Source organism: Thamnophis elegans, chromosome 3 (assembly GCF_009769535.1).
Source record: "Thamnophis elegans isolate rThaEle1 chromosome 3, rThaEle1.pri, whole genome shotgun sequence".
In the NCBI taxonomy this organism is placed as follows: Eukaryota; Metazoa; Chordata; class Lepidosauria; order Squamata; family Colubridae; genus Thamnophis; species Thamnophis elegans.
The window spans coordinates 18,847,887-18,867,838 of NC_045543.1; the positions used below are offsets into that span (position 1 = coordinate 18,847,887).

Genomic DNA, 19,952 nt, shown 5'->3' on the forward strand with positions numbered 1-19,952 from the left:
GCATACAAATAATAAAATTCTATTCTATTCTGATCTAATTTGTTATGGGCACCAGTAGGATGGAACTATCCAACTTTCTTTTCAAATTGCTAGGTTTTTTTCCCTCCCCCCTTTTTTTGGTAGGAAGTCCTGTAGAATCTTACTTTTAATTTGCCATCCCATTAATGGCAAAAACATTTTGACAGCAATACGGTAGAAATCTTAAGCACAGAAATGCAGAAGTATGGGCCATCAAATCCAGCAGGATTTACACCAGTGTAGATATGGGCAAAATCTATATTATGTGGCTTACAGCTATTTCTCTATGCACAAGGATGGAACAAAGCAGCTTTCCAAAGGAAGCAGAAATTTACTTTAGGTGGGGATAAATCTCAGTGCATCCTAGTGTGAGCCAAACGCCGCTTGCTCATTCGCTGTTTCTCTCCCTGACTTTCTCTCTCACCGAGTTTTGTAGGGTCCACGTTGCGCTTCTATAAGCTACGGGAAAACGGGGGTAGCAACGCTACAAAGCGAAACACGACACAGCGCGGACGCGAGGTTCCCCCCCAAAAGTGCACCGCTCTTCCTAAACTCTTCCTTTCTCCAGCAGGTGGCGCGAGCACACCAAGTCTAGCGTGTTTCACTTAAAGATGGCTTCTGAGGCTTCCTTGCCCACCAGAAAGATGGCGGACCCCGCTCCGGCTCAATGGCATACCATCGATGACGGCAAAGTGGGGGGACGTGCGCCAAACTCCCAAGCACGCCTTCCCTTATTCCGTGGTCCCGGGGCTGCGCCTCTATGGTGGCCGCCGAAGTCTCTTTGAAAGCTGAGGCTTAAGTGACGCCTGCGCCAGAATCCGGCTTGTCTCCCCGTTTCGACGCCCTCCTCCCCTCCCCCTCTTTGAGCAGGTCAGTCGAACCTCCCGGATGGGAGCCCCGGAAAGGCGTTTCGGAGCATTGTCCCGATTGATGCTTGGGCCAAACAGGCTGGGTGGGAAGATGGGCTGCAGCCTCTTTGTTTGCCCGCGACCGGGCAAGGGGCTAGATGCGCTGCCTAGGAATAGTCGTGTCACTCAAGGCTGCTGGCCGGTCCTCATGCAACCAGCCTTTGTGGTTGACTGTGGCGACCTCCTCGTATGACAAGTAAAAGCCAGGCAGCTTTCCCCAACTTGCTGCTTTCCAATCAGTTTCCGGAACTATACAATACAGGTAATCCTCGACTTACAACGAACAGTTCATTTAGTGACCGTTCAGCGTTGCCATTGCACTGAAAAAAGTGAGCTATGATCATTTTTTCACAATTATGCCCGTTGCAGCATTTCCCCCATGGTCACGTGATTTACACTCGGGTGCTTGCCAACTGGTTCATATGTATGACGGTTGCAGTGTCCCGAGGTTATGTGATCCTCTTTTTGTGACCTTCGGACAAGCAAAGTCAATGAGAAGCCAGATTCACTTGACAAATGTGTCACTGATTTAACAACTGCCTAGATTCACTTAACAAATGGGGCAAGAAAAGACGTAAAATGGAGCAAAGCTCACTGAACAAATTTCTCACTTAGCAACATAAATTCTGACCTCAATTGTGGTTGTAAGTTGAGGACTTGCCTGTATTGTAATGCCATTATCCTCAGTCAGCGGGAAGAAGGGGACATATCTGGAGAGTATGGTTAGGACAGTGTTGGCGAAGCTTTTTGGCACCAAGTGCCGAAATGTGGGGTGGGGGGCAGCGGCACATGCACGTGCTGGAAACTGGAAGAGCAGCCACCAGGTGCGCCTGCACACGCCAGGAAGATTATCTTCCAGTTTCCAGAATGCTGACCGGCCACCTGGTCTTCTGGTTTCTGGCGTGCATGCACACATGAAGACAAGCTGGCTAGAGCGCATGCACACGCCAGAAATCAGAAGATCATCTTCCCGGCATGCGCATCGGGTGGCTTCTCTTCCCATTTCTGGCACTTCCATGAGCATGAAGACCAGCCGGCCAGCACACTGGAACCCAGGAGAGCAGCGGGCGACGGCTCGCATGCCTGGAGAGATGACTCTTCGTGCCACTTCCAGCATGTATGCCATAGGTTCACCATCACAAGGTTAGGAGATCGCTTCCTTGGATTCCTTAACACAGGGCTGCCAAACTCCCGGCCCGCAGATGGATGCGTCAGGTGCTAGCCACGCCCACTCCTGGTTTAGCGAAAGGGGGGAAAGTCCCGATACGTCACGTGGCACTGCCATGATGACACAAGTTTGACACCCCTGCCTTAACATAAGTACCACACTGCTTTTGTTTCATTAATTCTGGATCCCTTTCAGTTTTGGTAAAGATTTACCCACTTGCGAAATTAAGAAATAAAACTTCTCTCTACGTCTTGGGCAATCTTTAGAAATCATAGCATTTATGCCCTTCAGTTTTTTCTGAGAAGTCAACCCTCATGGCTAACATGGAGTTCTCCACTATAGTTATCCTCACCATCCCCTTGTGAGGTAGTCTGGACTAAGGGAGGGTAAAGATCCAAGGGAAGCCCTGTTGAATGAGGCCTTGAAGCTCAACCTCTCCAGTTGCCATTACTGCTGTATTATACCTTTCCTCAGCATAATGCCCTCGGAGATTATAGTTCAACATATTAGTGCATTCCCCTGCTGCTACAATTGACAGGATGTGTGGTCTAGGCTTATGTGAGATGATTGTAGGATAGTAATGCCTCTTTTTGATCATTCTCTGTCAGTCCAAAAAATGAAATACATATTCTAGATACATCAAGCTTTCTCTTCTGGGAAGCAAGGGCAAATGTGTAATTTCCTTAGAAATAGATCCAGGGAACTTGCCCTGTTAATTATCTATCAACTAGTCCTGCAAATTGTCTGATCCATTTAATGCAATCGTTCAGATTAAGGTTTTGCTGAGTTGCATTACAACAGGCAGTTTGTATTTTTGAATATTCTTTTATTTAAATAAAAACAATTCTCTTTCAAGTAGAAAGATAAAGAGTTGGGGCAAAAGTTTGATTTAGTATTTTTTTTGTGTCTTTTTCTACATACTGTACCTGAAAGTTTCTGAGGGAGCAGTATTCATTCCATTTGGAGTGGTACAGGCTCCGGAACGAATTGCCTTTACTGTAAAATCTACTGAATTTAGCATGAAGAATGTATGAATTAGGCCTCTGACAGAGTTAGATCTATTCTTGTTTCATTAGGTTAATCAAAAAAGCTTCCTCCTTTCCAAGTTTGGCTGCTTTCATACATAAAAGTAATATTTCACAAAATTTTACACGAGTGTTGAAGAATTTGAATCACGTATGCTTTGCGTTTCTGTTTTTTATATGCTGGTTGTCAAAAAGTCATCCTTTCAGCTTTACACAAGTCGCAATTGTAGAGGGCAGGGGCTAGAATATAATGCAACTTAAGTAAGCATAGATGGTATTGTAGCTTTTGAATTAAATTTTGATTTGATTTTGATTTTATTAAGAATTTATATGCCGCCCTTTTCCCTGGAGGGACTCAGGGCGGCTTACAATAATGAGGGGAAGGGGGTGCAAGACAAGACTTAAAGGAAAAAAAAAAAATCGTGAATAAAAGAAAATTATCCATAAAAACACAACATTCATTCAACATTCGGGCGGGGTGAGAGTAATCCTATCCCCAGGCCTGACGGGATAGCCAGGTCTTCAGGGCTGTGCGGAAGGCCTGGACTGTGGTGAGGGTACGGATCTCCACGGGGAGGGTGTTCCATAATGTCGGAGCTGCAACTGAGAAGGCTCTCCTCCGCGTAGTCGCCAGTCGGCACTGACTGGCGGATGGAATTCGGAGGAGGCCTACTCTGTGCGATCTGATGGGACGCAGGGAGCTAATTGGCAGGAGGCGGTCTCTCAAATAGTCAGATCCACTACCATGGAGCGCTTTATAGGTGGTAAGTAGGACCTTGAAGTGCACCCGACGATCAACAGGTAGCCAGCGCAGCTCACGGAGGATTGGTGTTATATGGGCGAACCGTGGTGCGCCCATAATCACTCGCGCGGCCGCGTTCTGAACTAGCTGAAGTCGTCGGATGCTCTTCAAGGGCAGCCCCATGTAGAGCACATTGCAGTATTCCAGCCTAGAGGTCACAAGGGCTCGAGTGACTGTTGTGAGAGCCTCCCGGTTCAGGTAGGGCCGCAACTGGCGTACCAGGCGAACCTGGGCAAATGCCCCCCTGGTCACAGCCGACAAGTGATGCTCAAAACTCAGCTGTGAATCCAGGAGGACTCCCAAGTTGCGGACCCTGTCTGAGGGGTGTAAATTTTGCCCCCCCAGCCTGATTGTTGGAACATTAGCCAAATTTTTGGGAGGAAAACACAACAGCCACTCGGTCTTTTCCGGGTTGAGTACCAGTTTGTTAGCTCTCATCCAGTCTTTAACAGCCTCAAGGCCCCGGTTCATCACGTCCACCGCTTCATTGAGTTGGCACGGGGCGGACAGATACAACTGCGTATCGTCCGCATATTGATGGTACTTAATCCCGTGCCTCCGAATAATCTCGCCCAGCGGTTTCATGTATATGTTAAATAGTAGGGGGGACAGAACCGAGCCCTGCGGCACCCCATAGGTTAGGGGCCTCGGGGACGATCTCTCCCTCCCCACCAACACCGACTGCGACCTGTCCGAGAGGTAGGAGGAGAACCACTGTAGAACAGTGCCGCCCACCCCCACCTCCCGCAGTCGTCGCAGAAGGATACCATGGTCGATGGTATCGAAAGCCGCTGAGAGGTCGAGGAGGACCAGGATGGACGCGTGGCCTCCATCTCTGGCTCTCCAGAGATCATCGGTCAATGCGACCAAAGCGGTTTCAGTGCTGTAACCGGGCCTGAAGCCAGACTGGAAGGGGTCAAGATAGTTAGCTTCCTCCAAGGTACGCTGAAGCTGTAAGGCCACCACCTTCTCAACAACCTTCCCCAGAAAGGGGAGGTTGGAGACTGGACGATAGTTGTTAAGAACTGCTGGATCCAAAGACGGTTTCTTCAGGAGGGGCCTCACCACCGCCGCCTTAAGCGCGGTGGGGAGGTATCCCTCCCGAAGAGAGGCGGTAACAACCGCCTGGATCCAGCCTCGTGTCACCTCTCTGCTGTTGGTAGTCAGCCAAGAGGGACACGGGTCCAGAGAATTGAGAATTTTTCTCAGTTAATCTACCATCATCTATCTGGCCAGTGATTGCAAGAATTTTAAATACTGAAAACTTGTATGTCCTTAGTGAGAATATGGAAGATCTGACATCAAAACTGATTTGGATGAGAAGGGTAATTTATGAAGCTGATGAAATGTTGTCAACTGTATTTCCATTTAACAGGATGGAAAAAAAGAAAATTTCCATGAAATCCAGTGTTGCTGCCTCCAACCTCCTGAAGACATTACATTCGTTCTATGAATTTGGACATTTTTGTGATGTTACAATATACACAGACCAGCTGGGTAGCCAACAAGAATTTTATGTCCACAAAGCTGTTTTAGCAGCTTCTAGCAATTACTTTAAAAGCATTTTTCTCAATAATGAAATGAATAATGTCAAAAGCTGCACAGTGATCCTCCAGGATATTCATGCTGAAGAATTTGTCTCATTCCTGAAGTTTGTCTACACTGCAGAGTTAGAAATTGAAGTGGACAGACTGCACCTGTTCAAGGAGATCGCTAAGAGATTTGAATGCGAAGATCTGCTTGAAATTTTGGAAGAAATGAAGGTAGTAGGTGGAAAATTGGAACCAAATGTTATTTTGAAAAAAAGCAAAGGTGTTAGGTTGCCTGGGAATCTAACAGAACTTGGAGGAGAAAAAGCACAGCGTGATTCGTCTCGTGTTTTGGCTGCTGCAGTGATGAAGAAGAATCATTTGGGGAAAAGAACGACCCATTCAAAACCAACCACCAGTTCTGATGATATTAAAAACATATGTGTAAACCCTAATGAAGATAGGATTGCAAGTTGTAATTCCAAAGATGAGTCAGCAACGACGTCTGAGCATATCAGTGAGGTTGACTGTCCTTCAGTAAATGAGGAGGACTTGAAGGAAACCCACATTGCTTTAAGCAGGACATTGCTTGACCAAAACGATGAAAGTAGTTTGACGCTTTCTAAGGCCAAACTCAGAAAATCAACCTGCAGTATACCAAAAGCCTTGCCAAGATCATATGCCTGTGACAAGTGTAATTATTTATTCCATTTCGCTGAGCAATACCAATCACACATTGAACTGGAGCACAGCCCAAGCTTGGGAGTTAAGTATAGCTGCAATATATGTAGCCAACTCTTCCCCAGTTGTCACACTCTAAGGCAACACAGGCTCACTGTCCACAGCCGACAGGGGACCGTCCCTTGTTTGCTGTGTGAGAAAAAGTTTCAGTGCCAAAAGGATGTCAATGCTCATATGCGCACGGTGCATGAAAAGAAGCAGCATCCTCAACAGTGCCCCTACTGTGACAAAGTCATCAGCTCCAAGGGTGGCCTGACAGTTCACATACGAACCCACACAGGAGAGAAGCCTTATAAGTGTCAGTGCTGCCCAGCCAGTTTTGCTCAGAGGTCAGCCTTTACCACTCACGTAAGGTAAATCCTTTTTTCAAAAAAAATACATAAAAAGCAAGACAACAGTACCAAAGAGAAGTTAGCTTGTGAGCTTTTTAGCTTTCGATTTTGTAGCAGAGTTCCTACATTATGCTCAGCCATAATGGAGCTGGTTTGGTGTTGGTTTACTGTGGGGTTTTTTTGATATAAATTTTATTAAAAATTGACAACATAAAAACTAACCCAGAGTAATAAAGTTATTCATAGGATGACTAAGGAAGTAAGGAAGAGTATCAGGAAGCAAACAAAGAGAAAAGAAAAAAATGCAAAAAGAAATACCCTGTTTCCCTGAAATAAGACCTCCCCGAATAATAAGCCCAATCGGGCTTTTGAGTGCATGTGCTAAAATAAGCCCTCCCTCGAAAATAAGCCCCCCTTGAAAATAATGCAATGTAGTAGCAGTCATGAGGTGACCACACTCGCCGCCGCTTGCACCTCAAAAATAATAAGACCTTCCCGAAAGTAAGGCCAAATGCTTATTTCTGGGGGTCAAAAGAAAATAAGACACTCTTATTTTTGGGGAAACAAGGTAGAAAAGCCTTCCATTTTTTCTGCAGCAAATATAAGTAGAATTAAACTATTAGCTCTTACCCTTACAAAACTCTCTGTTTTCTATTATCCAACCACAAACCATGAGTACATTTTTTCAATTTCATGCAAAAAGTTTGTAAGCAGTTTCCCATCAGCCATAAACACAGATATTGATTTTTCTGTAACCAAAGAAATTGATTTAGCCATTTCTACAAGTTCCATCATCTTCACCAACCACTCCTCCATTGTGGGTAATTTTTCCATTATTATAGCCATTTGTTTTAGCTTTTTGCATGTCCACCAAATATGGTAAAATATCCCTTCAATGTGTTTACATTTCCAGTGGAGATTCAAAGTACTTTTATATATTCTAGAAGTTTCTGTTTATAATGATATATCATCGGTGGTAGGTTGCAAATATTTTTATTACCAGTTCGCGCGCGCTCCTGCGCATGCTCACTTGTGCAACGCTCCTGCACATCCGGGCAGGTGGGTGGGGCCTCCCGCCGCCTCTACTGGTTCGACCAAACCGGAAGCAACCCACCACTGTATATCATTTTATAAAAATTCTATTTGAAGCTAAAATACAGCTAATCCCCAACCTACAACCAGTCACTTTGCAATTGTTCAAAGTTACAGTGGACTTACGAACCAGTCTCAAAATTTTGGCTGCTGTAATAACTTCCCCCTCATTCCTCCCACTGGGCCCTACACCCTCCTTCTCCCAGGGGTGGTATTCACTTACCTTCCCTACTGGTTCGCAAATGTGAGTATGCATTTCCACCCACTTTTGGGGGATAATAAAGTTTGTCTTATGGAGCAAAAAATACGGTAATTCCCAGCAGAAGTCCGTTTTTTGTTTCCTCTGTTGACTGAATCCAGTGAATGTGATTTCTGATATATGACAGAGAGGGGCAACCTATGTGACAGCTGTGGTTCCTGGAAACTCCATTTGTAATTTTCAGAGCCGCCTGAGTGGATAGGGCTAAAGATTTTGAAACTCCTCATTTTGAGAACTTGGGACAAAGTTATTGGGCAAAATCAGGCTGATGGCTCTCATTTGGGAAGATACTATGTGCAAATGGCTTTTAAAAGTTTCTGTAAGGCTCAAAGAACCATTTTCCTATCTATAAATTCTTTTTTTCCAATAGAAAGATACACGAATCCAAGAAAGATGGGAAATGCATGCCAGCTTATTGGAAAATAGTTCCGCCAGCAGAGAAAGTAGATGCGATAGATAATAGAATCAACGCGAGTAATAAAACACAACTCAAGGTGCCAAATAATGATCTGCCAAAGGAAATACTTGGCAAAGCTACTCAGGAGCCTGAGAGAAAATCTAGTAGATCTCTTCCAGAGGAAGCACAATCTGACAATCAATCAAACAGGAAGCTGGAACTAGGTACTGAAAATAATACTAAAAAGGAGGAAACTTGTAGACAAGGAACTGTGGATGAGAAAGGAAATGGAGAAAGAGTTTGTGAAGCCGGTTTATGCAGCAATAAAGACAATGAAGCCTTCTCTTCAGATGATAATTACAGTGAGGACTTAAATGTTCACGATACAGAAGACCCTGAATGGGATATAAATTGCAAAGTTAACAAAAACAAGGCCATCCCGACATCTGCTTACATCATAACTTGTACCAAATGCACAGAGAAGTTTCCGTCACGAAGGAAATACGTCATCCACTGCAAAGAAATTCATCATTCCTTGCCCGGGAAAGTATATCAGTGTGATGTTTGCAGCAAATCCTTTGCGAGTCACAACAGCTGGAAAGAGCACCAAGCCTGCGTACACACAGAAGACAGGAAGTTTGCCTGCACCCTGTGCAATGCCACTTTCAAAAGGAAGAGGGATGTGAGGACACACTCTGTGAGGAAGCATGAAGGTCGAGTGAAGCGGCCCCTCTGCTCCGTCTGTGGGAAAGTCCTGAGCTCCAGAACAGCGCTTGTCTTTCACATGAGGACCCACACAGGAGAGAAGCCATATCAGTGTGGCATTTGTAGCTCAAGGTTTGCTCAGCCAACACAGCTCAAGATTCATACCAGGTCAGCTTCTACTACCTCTTCCTTTTCTCCCTTTATGTTTTGTTTTAAAATGTCTACATCTATCCATCCATCCATCCATCCATCCATCCATCCATCCATCCATCCATCCATCCATCCATCTATCTATCTATCTATCTATCTATCTATCTATCTATCTATCTATCTATCTAAATGGCTGTGTGTGTGTGTGTGTGTGTGTGTGTGTGTGTGTGTGTGTTCGTTCCAGCATAACTCTGGAATGCCTTGAGCAGTTTCAACCAAACTTGGTACACAGATGACTTACTCTCTGGAAAAAAATACTGTGGGGGTAAGACACCTCTAATACCCCCCCGGGGGGGGGGAGGGTTGTTAAGATACAGCCTGTTGTGTCTGAAAATAGCTTCTATTGTACTGCTGTAAAATGGCTTCAATTGTACTGCTGTAAAATGGCTTCTACTGTACAGTGCAGTGGAGTTGCCATGGTAATGGCTTCACAAGGGGCCTCCCTCTGGTAAAGGGGAAAATCCAACATTAGAAACTATGTTTGGTCCAGACATTTCCTCCCTATAAATAAATACCCGGGCAACACCGGGTTATCAGCTAGTTTATTATATAAATGGAATATTTCCATTTATTTTTTTAAAGGCAGAGCCTTAAGATATGTTACTTGCACATGGCCCTATGCCCACCCCTTATTAAACTGAATCTGAACCACTTGGTTCTATTGTCTAAAATCATCTGGTTTTCATTAAGAATAAGTAAATCTAGAGGAATTAGAGATTTAGTAGCAATTTGCTTATAAGCTATGTTATCAGATGATCAGTGTTTTGGTATCTTCCATCTTACAGTTCCAGCAGAATGTACAAGCCTTTTAATTTTCTTAATGCATCTAGACCCTTATAAATTGTTCCTTCTCTCCCCACCTCCCACCCCATTTTAATAGAATGCTATTTCCTTGAATTGGTGATTTATTTTCTCTGTTACTTCTCATGAGCTCTTAAACAGGTATAAAAATAAGGACTCTTTATTTCATCAATCAAGGTTTTCAACTCCAGCGTTGCACCTACCTTCATTTTGCCCTAGTCAAGAGAGTTACGTGATACTTCCTATTGCTCCGTCTCCCCTCAAAGCCCTGGAATTGGCTGCTGCAAAGTTACTGCCTAATTTCTAATATGATAGAAGGCTACGTTATTAAATACATAGAGGACAGTGAAATAAACTGTGGATTTAATTAGAATTTTATTTCACTACAATCAAATACTGTTGTTTTAATCTAGTATAAGTTAAAATGGAATGAAATCAGCTTTTTTTTTTTTTGGTGCTTGCTCCACCCAGTTTCCTAATCATCAGTTTAAAAGTCCTTAAATGTTATATGCCTCTGAAAAAACCCCGGGAAATTATTTTGTCCAAATCGTTAAGTGGAGGCAGCTTCTTAGTATCGAGTTGCTTTCTTGCATATTTTGGGTTTGCAGTCTAAGCTTTTGATGAACCCCTTGCAAAATTTGCAGTGAAATTTGGTTTTAAATCGTTTGGACAGCATTTCCATATTCCTCTGAATGCAGGTCACACACAGGTGAAAAGCCATATATCTGTGAGGAGTGTGGGGCATCTTTTGCTGATAAAGGCAAACTTAACGGCCATAAGAGGACACATACAGGTAAGCTTTAAATTAATTTCCTGAACATGAAACGGGCAAAATTTACATACAAAGAAGGGATATAATATTCTCTCTTAATGAGAAGAAAATCAGTACAGCAGTAAGATATCTTGATTCAAGCAATTCAACATGTTCTCTGATGGCCACATAGAGAATTATCTGGGGCAGACTGGGGCATGTGTGTACACGTTCCTGGTTTCCTGCTGCTTGTAACAGTGGGAAAACAGGGATCAGTTCCTTGTTGTCGCCCGCCAGCGGCCAGTGGATCTGGTGGCAGACTCAAACAGTGAGGAGGTTGGGAAGGAACATGGGCCAGTCCTGGAGTCTGGGGAAGGCTCTGATGAGTGCTCTGTATTGGAGGCAGAGATGGGGCCAGGGCCATCTGACAGTTATCAGATGCCTTCGGAGTTGGATATCAATGGGGCAGAAGAACAGCTGGAGCCTGTTCACCTAAGGAACAAGGGTCCACTCGGGATTAAGGCCACAGGTAGACAGTGAATGGCCCTTCCCATAGGGAATAAAGAGGAGTGAAAGGAGAATGGAGTTTGCAGGAGACAATTACCATATTTTTCGGAGTATAAGACGCACCTTTTTCCCTCAAAAAAGGGACTGAAAATCTGGGTGCGTCTTATACACTGAATACAGCATTTTTGGCCTCCCAAAACCCCTCCCCCTTCACCAAAATGGCTGTGCAGAGTCTGTAGAAGGCTTTCAGAGAGCTCCTGGGGGCTAGGGAAGGCAGAAATGAATGAAAAAGGGCTGTTTTTTTGCTCAGTTTTGCCCCCCTCAGCCCCCAGGAATACTCTAAGCCTCCTAAAGGCTATGCATGCAATATTTTTGACAAAAACGGGCCTGTTTTCATGAAAAATGGGCCATTTTTTGTTCATTTGGGGGGGCCACCCCCAGGAGCACTCTGCAAGCTCCCTAAAAGCTATTCATGCCTTTTTTTGGGGGGGGGGGGAAACGGGGCCATTTTCATGAAGAATTGGCCGTTTTTGGGAGGTTTGCAGAGTGCAAAAAAAATTTTTTTTTAAATTTGCCTCTTCAAAACCTTGGTGCGTCTTATACTCTGAAAAATACGGTAGTTCAGTTCATTAGAGCCGAGGTGGCGCAGTGGTTAAATGCAGCACTGCAGGCTACTTCAGCAGACTGCAGTTTGGCTGTTCAAATCTCACTGGCTCAGGGTTGACTCAGCCTTCCATCCTTCCGAGGTGGGTAAAACGAGGACCCGGATTGTTGTTGGGGGCAATATGCTGACTCTGTAAACCGCTTAGAGAGGGCTGAAAGCCCTATGAAGCGGTATATAAGTCTAACTGCTATTGCTATTGCTATTAGGGTGAACATCTGTTCCTGACTCCTTGCCAAGTATTGTCTGCTACAGAGTGGCGTTTGGAAGATATCGGCCTGGCAGCTCTCCAAGCCTGATAAAGCTCTGTAGTTGTGAAATCTCTCGAAAGACTGCTTGCCAGGACTTTACTGGAGAGGAATTCTCTTTAAACGAAATAAAAGGAGTTTTATCGGGACGGGGAGTCGGCTTCATGTTTTTGGGAAGCCTAGGTCAGAACATTCCTCATTGGAAAGTTTTTTGGGGTTTTTTTGCCAACTAGGTGGTCATGACGAGGTTCCCTACAGTTCCAAAAACCTGCATATAATGTAGCCGAGGGAGGTTGGCGGTTGGCCACTCAATTTCAAGCTGTTACATTGCAACTTTGCATAACCATTAGTCCAACAGCCTGCTGCATTGCAGGGTTCCTTCAGGAGAAAAGGATTGCTTAACTCTTCCCTGGAAACGTCACCTTTTCTTTTTGCAGAATGTTAGGAGAAATGAAGGAGTAAGCTTAAGCTCCCTCCGTCCATCGCATGCTTTTGTTTTACCGACGGAATCATTTGCAGAAAAGAAAAGGTTTTCAGATGTCATTTATCCAGTGTAATAGAAGAAAAAGAAACAGGAGGAGTACCAATAGTCCTTGCTTACTGACAGTCCTTCTTTAATGACCATATTTAGTTACACAGTGTAAAAAAAAAAGCTTTGCATGCAACCAATCCTTACATTTGTGAGCATTGCAGTGATCTCACCTTGCAACTGGCTTTTTCAAAGCTGGCTTTTATAAAAATGTGAAGCCGTGTCTTGTGATGTTTTGCTTAACAACCATAATGATCCGCTTCACAATTGAAGGGGAAGTGAGACGATCAACCTATCGTGGTTCTGTGATGCTTCATTAAGTGACCATAGATCATAGCAACAGTTGCCAGTCCCAATTGTAGTTGCTGAGTGAGAACCATAGGTAGTTGTTGACTTACAACCATAATTGAGCCCAGAATTATGGTAGTAAGTCATGCCAGTCATTAAGCAGCTCGTCATGTGACTGCATGGTTTGTGGGGTTTGTTTTGTTTTTTTGCATGGTTGTTAAGTCCTTAGTCCATAATGGGCATTGCTGGAAACCAGCCAAAAATTCACAATTACAGTCCTGTGACAGGGGGCAGGGGGATGGTGCTGCTTAAAGCTGTAAATGCAAGCTGGTTGTCAAGAGCCCAAAATGCAATCATGTAACCGGGGCGGGAGGGGCCGTGGCACGACAAAACCGCGCTCGACTAAAGCGCGCCCGATTAAACCACGTCGCTGACGTCATCAACAGGGCGACAACAGCGAGCGCGGAGAAAGAAGGGCGCTTTAAATAGCAAGCTGATTCAAGTTAAGGTAAGGGTTAGGTTTAGGGTTAGGTTAAGGGTTAGGGTTAGGTTAAGGGTTAGGGTTAGGTTTAGGGTTAGGTTAAGGGTTAGGATTAGATTTAGGGTTAGGTTAAGGGTTAGGTTTAGGGTTAGGTTAAGGGTTAGGTTTAGGGTTAGGTTTAGGATTAGGTTTAGGGGGGTTAGGTTTAGGTTTAGGGGTTAATTTTAGGTTTAGCGTTTACAGTGTGCTTCTGTCTCCACGCTGTTGTCGCCCTGTGATGACGTCAGCTACGTGGTTTCGTCGAGCGTGCTTTAGTCGAACGCGGTTTTGTGGTGGAACCGGGAGGGGCAGGCCGTCAGAACTTCAAATCTGTATCATAAGTGGCTTTTTCAGGGTCTGTCCTAGATTTGAATAGTTGCTAAGTAATCAGTTGTATGTTAAGGACAACATGTATAATACGCAAGTATATAATGTTACAAATAAGCCTTTGGGCATGCGGGATACAGCAAACTGACAGAATTTTCAGATTCTTCATGACTTCACAAGGTTTCTCAGTATTATGAACAGTAAAATGCATTGTTTCTGAAAGGTTTTTAATAATCACTGGGAAGGAAAAGAGAAATATATTGAGAAAGTTTGAGAAAACATTATTTTGAAAATCTCTGATGGGTGATCCTCAATTTGGATGATCCTGCGTTGGATTTGAAATATTCATTCAGTTATCCCTTGTCTGTCTTCTGTATAATGTTGCTTACAATAAAAGAATATAGCAATGGCTATAGTAGATACACGTATATGTATGCATGTATTTCCTTTACAGGAGAACGCCTCTTCAGATGTGATGTGTGTGGAAAACATTTTGCTACCAATGAATATTTAAAATGTCACAAGCGTTGTCACATGGGAGCTAAACCATACAAGTGCGATGTATGTGGGAAAACCTTTGGATTGAGAGCTTCATTAGCCCAACATAGTAATGTTCATGCAGGTACGGAAGAAATGGTGTATTGGAGAGATGGATATGCAAAACAGGTTTTTGGGGTTTACTGTTCACAGTTACCATAAATCCTATAAGTGTATCACGTGGAGAAAACTAGGATCCCCATAGTTTTTCTGTTGGTTTAAAAAATAATGACTTTCTGTTCATTAATTGCACTTAAAATAATTTAATTCACAAGCCAAACATCTATTCATCTATGCAGAGGCAGCACGGTGGTTAGAATGCAGTATTGCAAGCTACTTCTGCCAACTCCCGGCAGTTCAGTTCTCACTAGCTCAAGGCTGACTCATCCTTCCATCCTTCCGAGGTCTGTAAAATGAGAACCCAGATTGTTGGGGACAATATTCTGCCTTTGAAGCGGTGTATAAATTTAAGTGCTATTGCTAAGTGCTATGCTAGTCAAATACATATGCAAGCATGAACTAGCCTAGGGTTGTCAAACTCCTGGCCCTGGGCCAGATGCGTCACATGCTGCCCACACCCAGTTTAGCAAATGGGGGAGGGGGGAAATCCCATTGATGTGAGTTTGACATCCCTGATCTAGCCTGTCCTCACCTCTGCAGGTCACAAAAGTCAAAAAGCAAGCTAGACATATGTGTTTAAAAGTGACATTAGGATTGGAAATAAACTAGCATTGGCTAGTTTCTTCATATTCATTTTCTTTCCAGAGACTCCTCCTTATTTCTGTGAGCAGTGTGGAAAGACGTTTACTCAGCAAGGAGCCCTAAGGCGTCACCAGCGTATTCACACTGGAGAAAAGCCGTACAAATGCAGGGCTTGTGAGAAAACCTTCACAGATATGTCTACCCTGAGGAGGCACGTATTGGTATGTACAGTGGTTTGTGCTATAAATTTTGTCTGCGGAAATAGGCCGGTGTCAACGTTCCAAGTATCATGTAGAATTAAATCAGAGTCCAAGGCAAAATGATCCTTAAAGTTCCAATTGAATAAATCAGACTTCTTAGCACATCTGTGGAATCCCAATTCTGGATGTTACATCCGATTCCTACCCAGTTGAAAGTACATGATCTTGTCCCCACACCCACAAATCCATCACATGGTCCATTCTTCTTCTTCCACACTGGCATCTCCACCCAGCTGCTTCCGGTCAGGTGCAGAGGTGCGGAGACAAAAGATGACCTTGGGCTTCTAGAAAAGAATGACAACAACACATTCCACAATTCTACTCCTTTCTATTCCCCCCTCCCAACTACTACACTAATGAAACAGCATAATGAAATAAGAGAGTGTGTGGCAGGCCAAAGATCCTAAAAGGGATATAACTGCAGGCCTGACAGTCGGTTTATGTCCTGAGGTCATTAAATAGTTCTCTTGCTGAGGGTTTTTTTAAGCCATGCATGGCATTGCAGTCACCTTTGATTCTTCTGTCACTTTGTGCATTGTGGCACAGCTGCTGGGGTAGGGAGGCGAAAGCAAAGGCACCTCTGCATGGGCAGAGAAAGCTTCAGTGATTTCTGCCCTGTTTCCTTATAATACCTACAACTCTGTAATGTACAAGAACTGCACAACTTTGGAAAGACAAAGGGCTAACAACACCCACACGGTTTGTGGTTTCAAAGCAGTTTTGAAGTTAACCTTGGGTTAGATCAGCATTTTTCAAACTTAGCAACTTTAAGATATTTGGGCTTTAATTCCCAGAATTTCCCAGATAACATGCTGGCTGGGGAATTCTAGGATTTGGTCCACATATCCCAAAGTGCCACGTATCTTAAAAGGTGATTGTTAGACTATTCAGTGTAGGAGAGAAAACTGTAGGAAGGATAATACACTTGTCTTACTGTAGCTAAATAAAGAATGTAAAATCTTAAGTCACTGAACTGCAAATGCTTTATTTTAAAAATCAACAAGCTAATAAATAAAAAAAACTGATTCAGATTTCATTTTTTTAAAGTTAATGACCCTATTTATGGAGGGTTTTTAAAAATACGTTTTTATGTTTGACAAGCCAAATGAGACCTTGAATAATGAAGTATTTCTTTTTTCTCCCGTCATAGGTCCATGATCGGAATGCTCATTGGAGAAGTTTCTTAATAGATCTTACTATCAAAAAGGATCATAACTGGTCCAAAATAGAGGCTATGTCTACTACTTGTATGGAAGAGAATTCTACGACAGTTTTGTCTGACTGCCAAGAGAAATGCTACACTTCAGAAAACACAAATGTAAAACAACTAGAACAGATACCAGGCAGTAGTAATGTGAAAGAATCTGAACCTACCCTTATGCTTTTATAGCTATCAACAATTAAAGTTTAATATGGATATAATCATCTTATATTGTTTCAATTCTTTGCCTGTATAGGAAGATTCTCCAAATGGCTGTAGGATCCACAAATAGATATGGCATCAGATATGGAATGTTTTCTAAGTGAGCTCTTTCTCTTAGCTTAAATGCTGATGTTTTAAACAGCTTTTGAGGACCAGACAGACATGCAATAAATAACAATAAGTAGAATTCTCTTTAAAAGAAGCATCTTATAAAATAGGGACGGTCTTGTATTGTGCTTAGATGTAAATGCATATTAAATAAAAATGGTAAATGTTAAAGTTTTACTACCCATTTGAAGACATGTTTGTTTCAGAATACAATAATAAAGGCAAATCCACCAACTTTGCTACATTTATTTGCTCACTTTTACTTGTACATAATAAAAATGCAAACCTGTATCCAATAGTAGAAAACATACATAGGTCCAGGTTAAATTGTTGAATCCATCTTCTCTAAGCTTGTTTCGCCTCCTACAGATGTTTTATAAACAGTCTAAGCAACATCAGGGCCTAGAGAAGTGAAGTTCGTTGGGGGTTTATTTATGGTAGTTTGCTCTATCAGCCTGGGTGAAATGTTATCTAAAATTCATGGTAATAGACACAATATAGGAAGAGAAGCAGAAAAAAAGTAATTTGACCTATTCTATTACAGAAGTGTAAGGTTTTATAAGAAGTTAATTCTTAAATTATATGTGTAAGTGATACTTTTCGGTACATTGTAGAATTACATAGTCAGCTATTGCCTAGCGTGAATGTTGCCTGAGAAAGGAATTAGGGAAAAGGGTGCATGGAAGAATCTGAAGGACTTAGAAATTGCAGTTATAAGTAAGAGACTTTAGTGTATTGGAATGAAAAGAGTACAAGGTCACGAAAGCCTTTTAAGATAAGAATAAGGCATGTTTTGCTGGATTTGGGGAACAAGAAACCCATGCAAAGATTTAAGAAGCAGCAGCATCTGATTAAAGCAAGATAAGTTAGTATTTATGAAGTGTTGCATAAATAAAAGCAAAACAAATAGAAAAATAATAGATTGCAATAGTTCAGAGCAAGCATTCTGTGGAACTGTAAGAACTCTTAAAGACCACCAAATCTGAAAGAATGAATAAATATTTTTTTGGGGGGGTGGGGGGATTTTCTTATAGTGATACTTATGCAATTGGAGCACCTTTAAATAATAATTGTAACATACAGAACAAAAATGGGATAATCTATACAGTAATAATTCAAGGGTGCTTCACACCCGACATTTAAAATGTTTTATATAACTAAGCACTTAAACTATTTAGCAGTAGTTATATTAGTAGTTATATAAACTGAGAATTGGGATCCAGTCACTTCTGTTCCTTTCTGATCTCTATTTTTTGAGATATTTGTAGGGCTGCTGTGCTCTGCAAATGCAGGCAATTGTGAAAAGAGGCACTAAATTTAGTGCTTCCCGTGCAACTATTTCACATATTTTGCATTGTAAATAAATTGTGGGAGTTCATATTCATGATGTTAGACTCTTTTTTAAGTTTGCTGGTACAGTAGAACCTCGGGTCACGAATGCTTTATCACGACCAAATCTGTTCCTTACCAAAAATTCTGCTAAATGGTCCACTCTGATCATGAACACATCCTCGGGTGGCAATCAAACACAGCTGCAGTAATTTCCCCTTCTGCACCATTTTTTTTCGTACATGCATGTGAAGTCAGTCTTGCTTTTGGTCACAACCAAATTGGTTTGCAACCGAAGTCCTGGAATGGTTCCACTCAAAGGTGGTATTCAGCAGGTTCGCACCAGTTCTGGAGAACTACGTAGTAGCAGAAAATTTTAATTCGGAAAACCAGTAAATACCATCTCTGACAGGCCCCGCCACCATCTATTCTGTGCCTCCTGAGTCCCAGCTGATCGGGAGGAAATTGGGATTTTGTAGTAACCCCCTGCCATACCCACCAAGCCACGCCCACAGAACTAATAGTAAAAAAAATTGAATCCCACCACTGGTTCCACTGTATTTTACTTTTGAGCTGGGTGATTTGCATGCTAGTGATTTGCATTCCCAGGAGGGTAGGTGGAGCCATGTTTGTTTGAAAAGTTACTCATCTTTTACAAGCTTTATTACTTTTAGACTGCTTATAAACGTTTACTACTTTGTGACTTAGCAGAGATACACATGTTAAACTCAGGTTAACAAAACATGACATGCAATGAATGCCATATGTTGTCCAGTTTATCCCCTGATGTTGCAAAGTCAAACCGTCCATTCCCATTGTAGTCTAGCAAAGTTATTGAATGAATCCAACTATATTTTAAACCCAGGTTTACAATTACTATGCTTGGAAGGGTGAGTGTTAAAAGAAAAAAAGTCGCCAAAAAAATAGGTGACTAGATACCATCAAAGCCAACACCAACTGGAACATAAAACTGAAAGAAGCCATACAAGATGGGAAAATGTGGAGCTAGCCCATAGAATCGCTAAAAATCAGACACGGTGAAAGGCTATCATCATCACCATCATCATGCTATGTAAAGATAGTCTCAATTTGACATGGGCAAGCCAGATGCCGCTGCCCTACTTTAGAAGATTGTGTGACCACTTTGAAACTGGTTAGCATAAGACTATACACAAACAGCAAAATCAAATAATAATCTTTTCCATTGGTATGTTTGAAGGCATCCAAGGCAGTACTGGTAATCTTTGACTTACAATTCATTTACTAAATATTCAAAGTTACAATGGCAATGAAAATGTGTTGTATGATCCTTTTTCATACTTATGACTCAGTGGTGGGTTGCCAATTTTGTTACTACTGGTTCGGGCGCGTGACACTTCTGTGCATGCACAGAAGTGTCTGGGTGGGTGGGCGGAGCCTCCCGCTGCTACTACCGGCTTGGCAACAACCCACCTCTGTTATGACTGTTGTAGCATCCCCATGGTCACATAATCGAAATGAAGACATCGACACCTGACACATATTTATGATGGTTGCAGTGTCCTGGGGTCACGTGGTCCTCTTTTGCCACTTTCTGGCCAGCAAAGTCAACAGGGAAGCCAGATTCACTTAACAACCATGTTACTAACTTAACGACTGCAGTGATTAACAACTGGCAAGAAAGGTTGCAAAATGGGGCAACACTCACTTAGCAACAGAAATTTGGGGCTTAATTGTGGTCGCTAGTCGAGGACTACCCGTAGTTATGCAATGCCTGCCAAACAGTCAGCTGGGAA

General features: G+C 42.7%; 1 protein-coding gene across 2 annotated transcripts; it reads left to right on the forward strand.

The window, feature by feature from the left end:
• The first annotated feature begins 686 nt into the window (after nucleotides 1-686).
• Nucleotides 687-17,092, forward strand: LOC116506346 (GDNF-inducible zinc finger protein 1-like). Of its 2 annotated transcripts, none has more exons than XM_032214039.1 (7): nucleotides 687-888; nucleotides 5,297-6,544; nucleotides 8,245-9,144; nucleotides 10,686-10,780; nucleotides 14,273-14,440; nucleotides 15,121-15,268; nucleotides 16,468-16,589. In XM_032214039.1, exons 2-7 carry the CDS (start codon nucleotides 5,298-5,300, stop codon nucleotides 16,502-16,504), a joined length of 2,595 nt encoding a protein of 864 aa, XP_032069930.1. In that variant the 5' UTR covers nucleotides 687-888; nucleotide 5,297; the 3' UTR covers nucleotides 16,505-16,589. The 2 variants fall into 2 exon arrangements, with proteins under 2 accessions (XP_032069930.1, XP_032069928.1); XM_032214037.1 differs by having other exon boundaries at nucleotides 689-888; nucleotides 15,121-15,278; nucleotides 16,468-17,092.
• Nucleotides 17,093-19,952: the final 2,860 nt, after the last annotated feature.

What these genes read in the sequence shown, in the direction of transcription:
- LOC116506346 (XM_032214037.1), top strand. Translation starts at nt 5,298, where the DNA reads ATGGAAAAAAAGAAAATTTCCATGAAATCCAGTGTTGCTGCCTCCAAC. An exon ending in GCCTTTACCACTCACGTAAG is followed by an intron (nt 6,545 to 8,244) that starts GTAAATCCTTTT and finishes TTTTTCCAATAG; the next exon opens with AAAGATACACGAATCCAAGA. An exon ending in ACATAGTAATGTTCATGCAG is followed by an intron (nt 14,441 to 15,120) that starts GTACGGAAGAAA and finishes TTTTCTTTCCAG; the next exon opens with AGACTCCTCCTTATTTCTGT.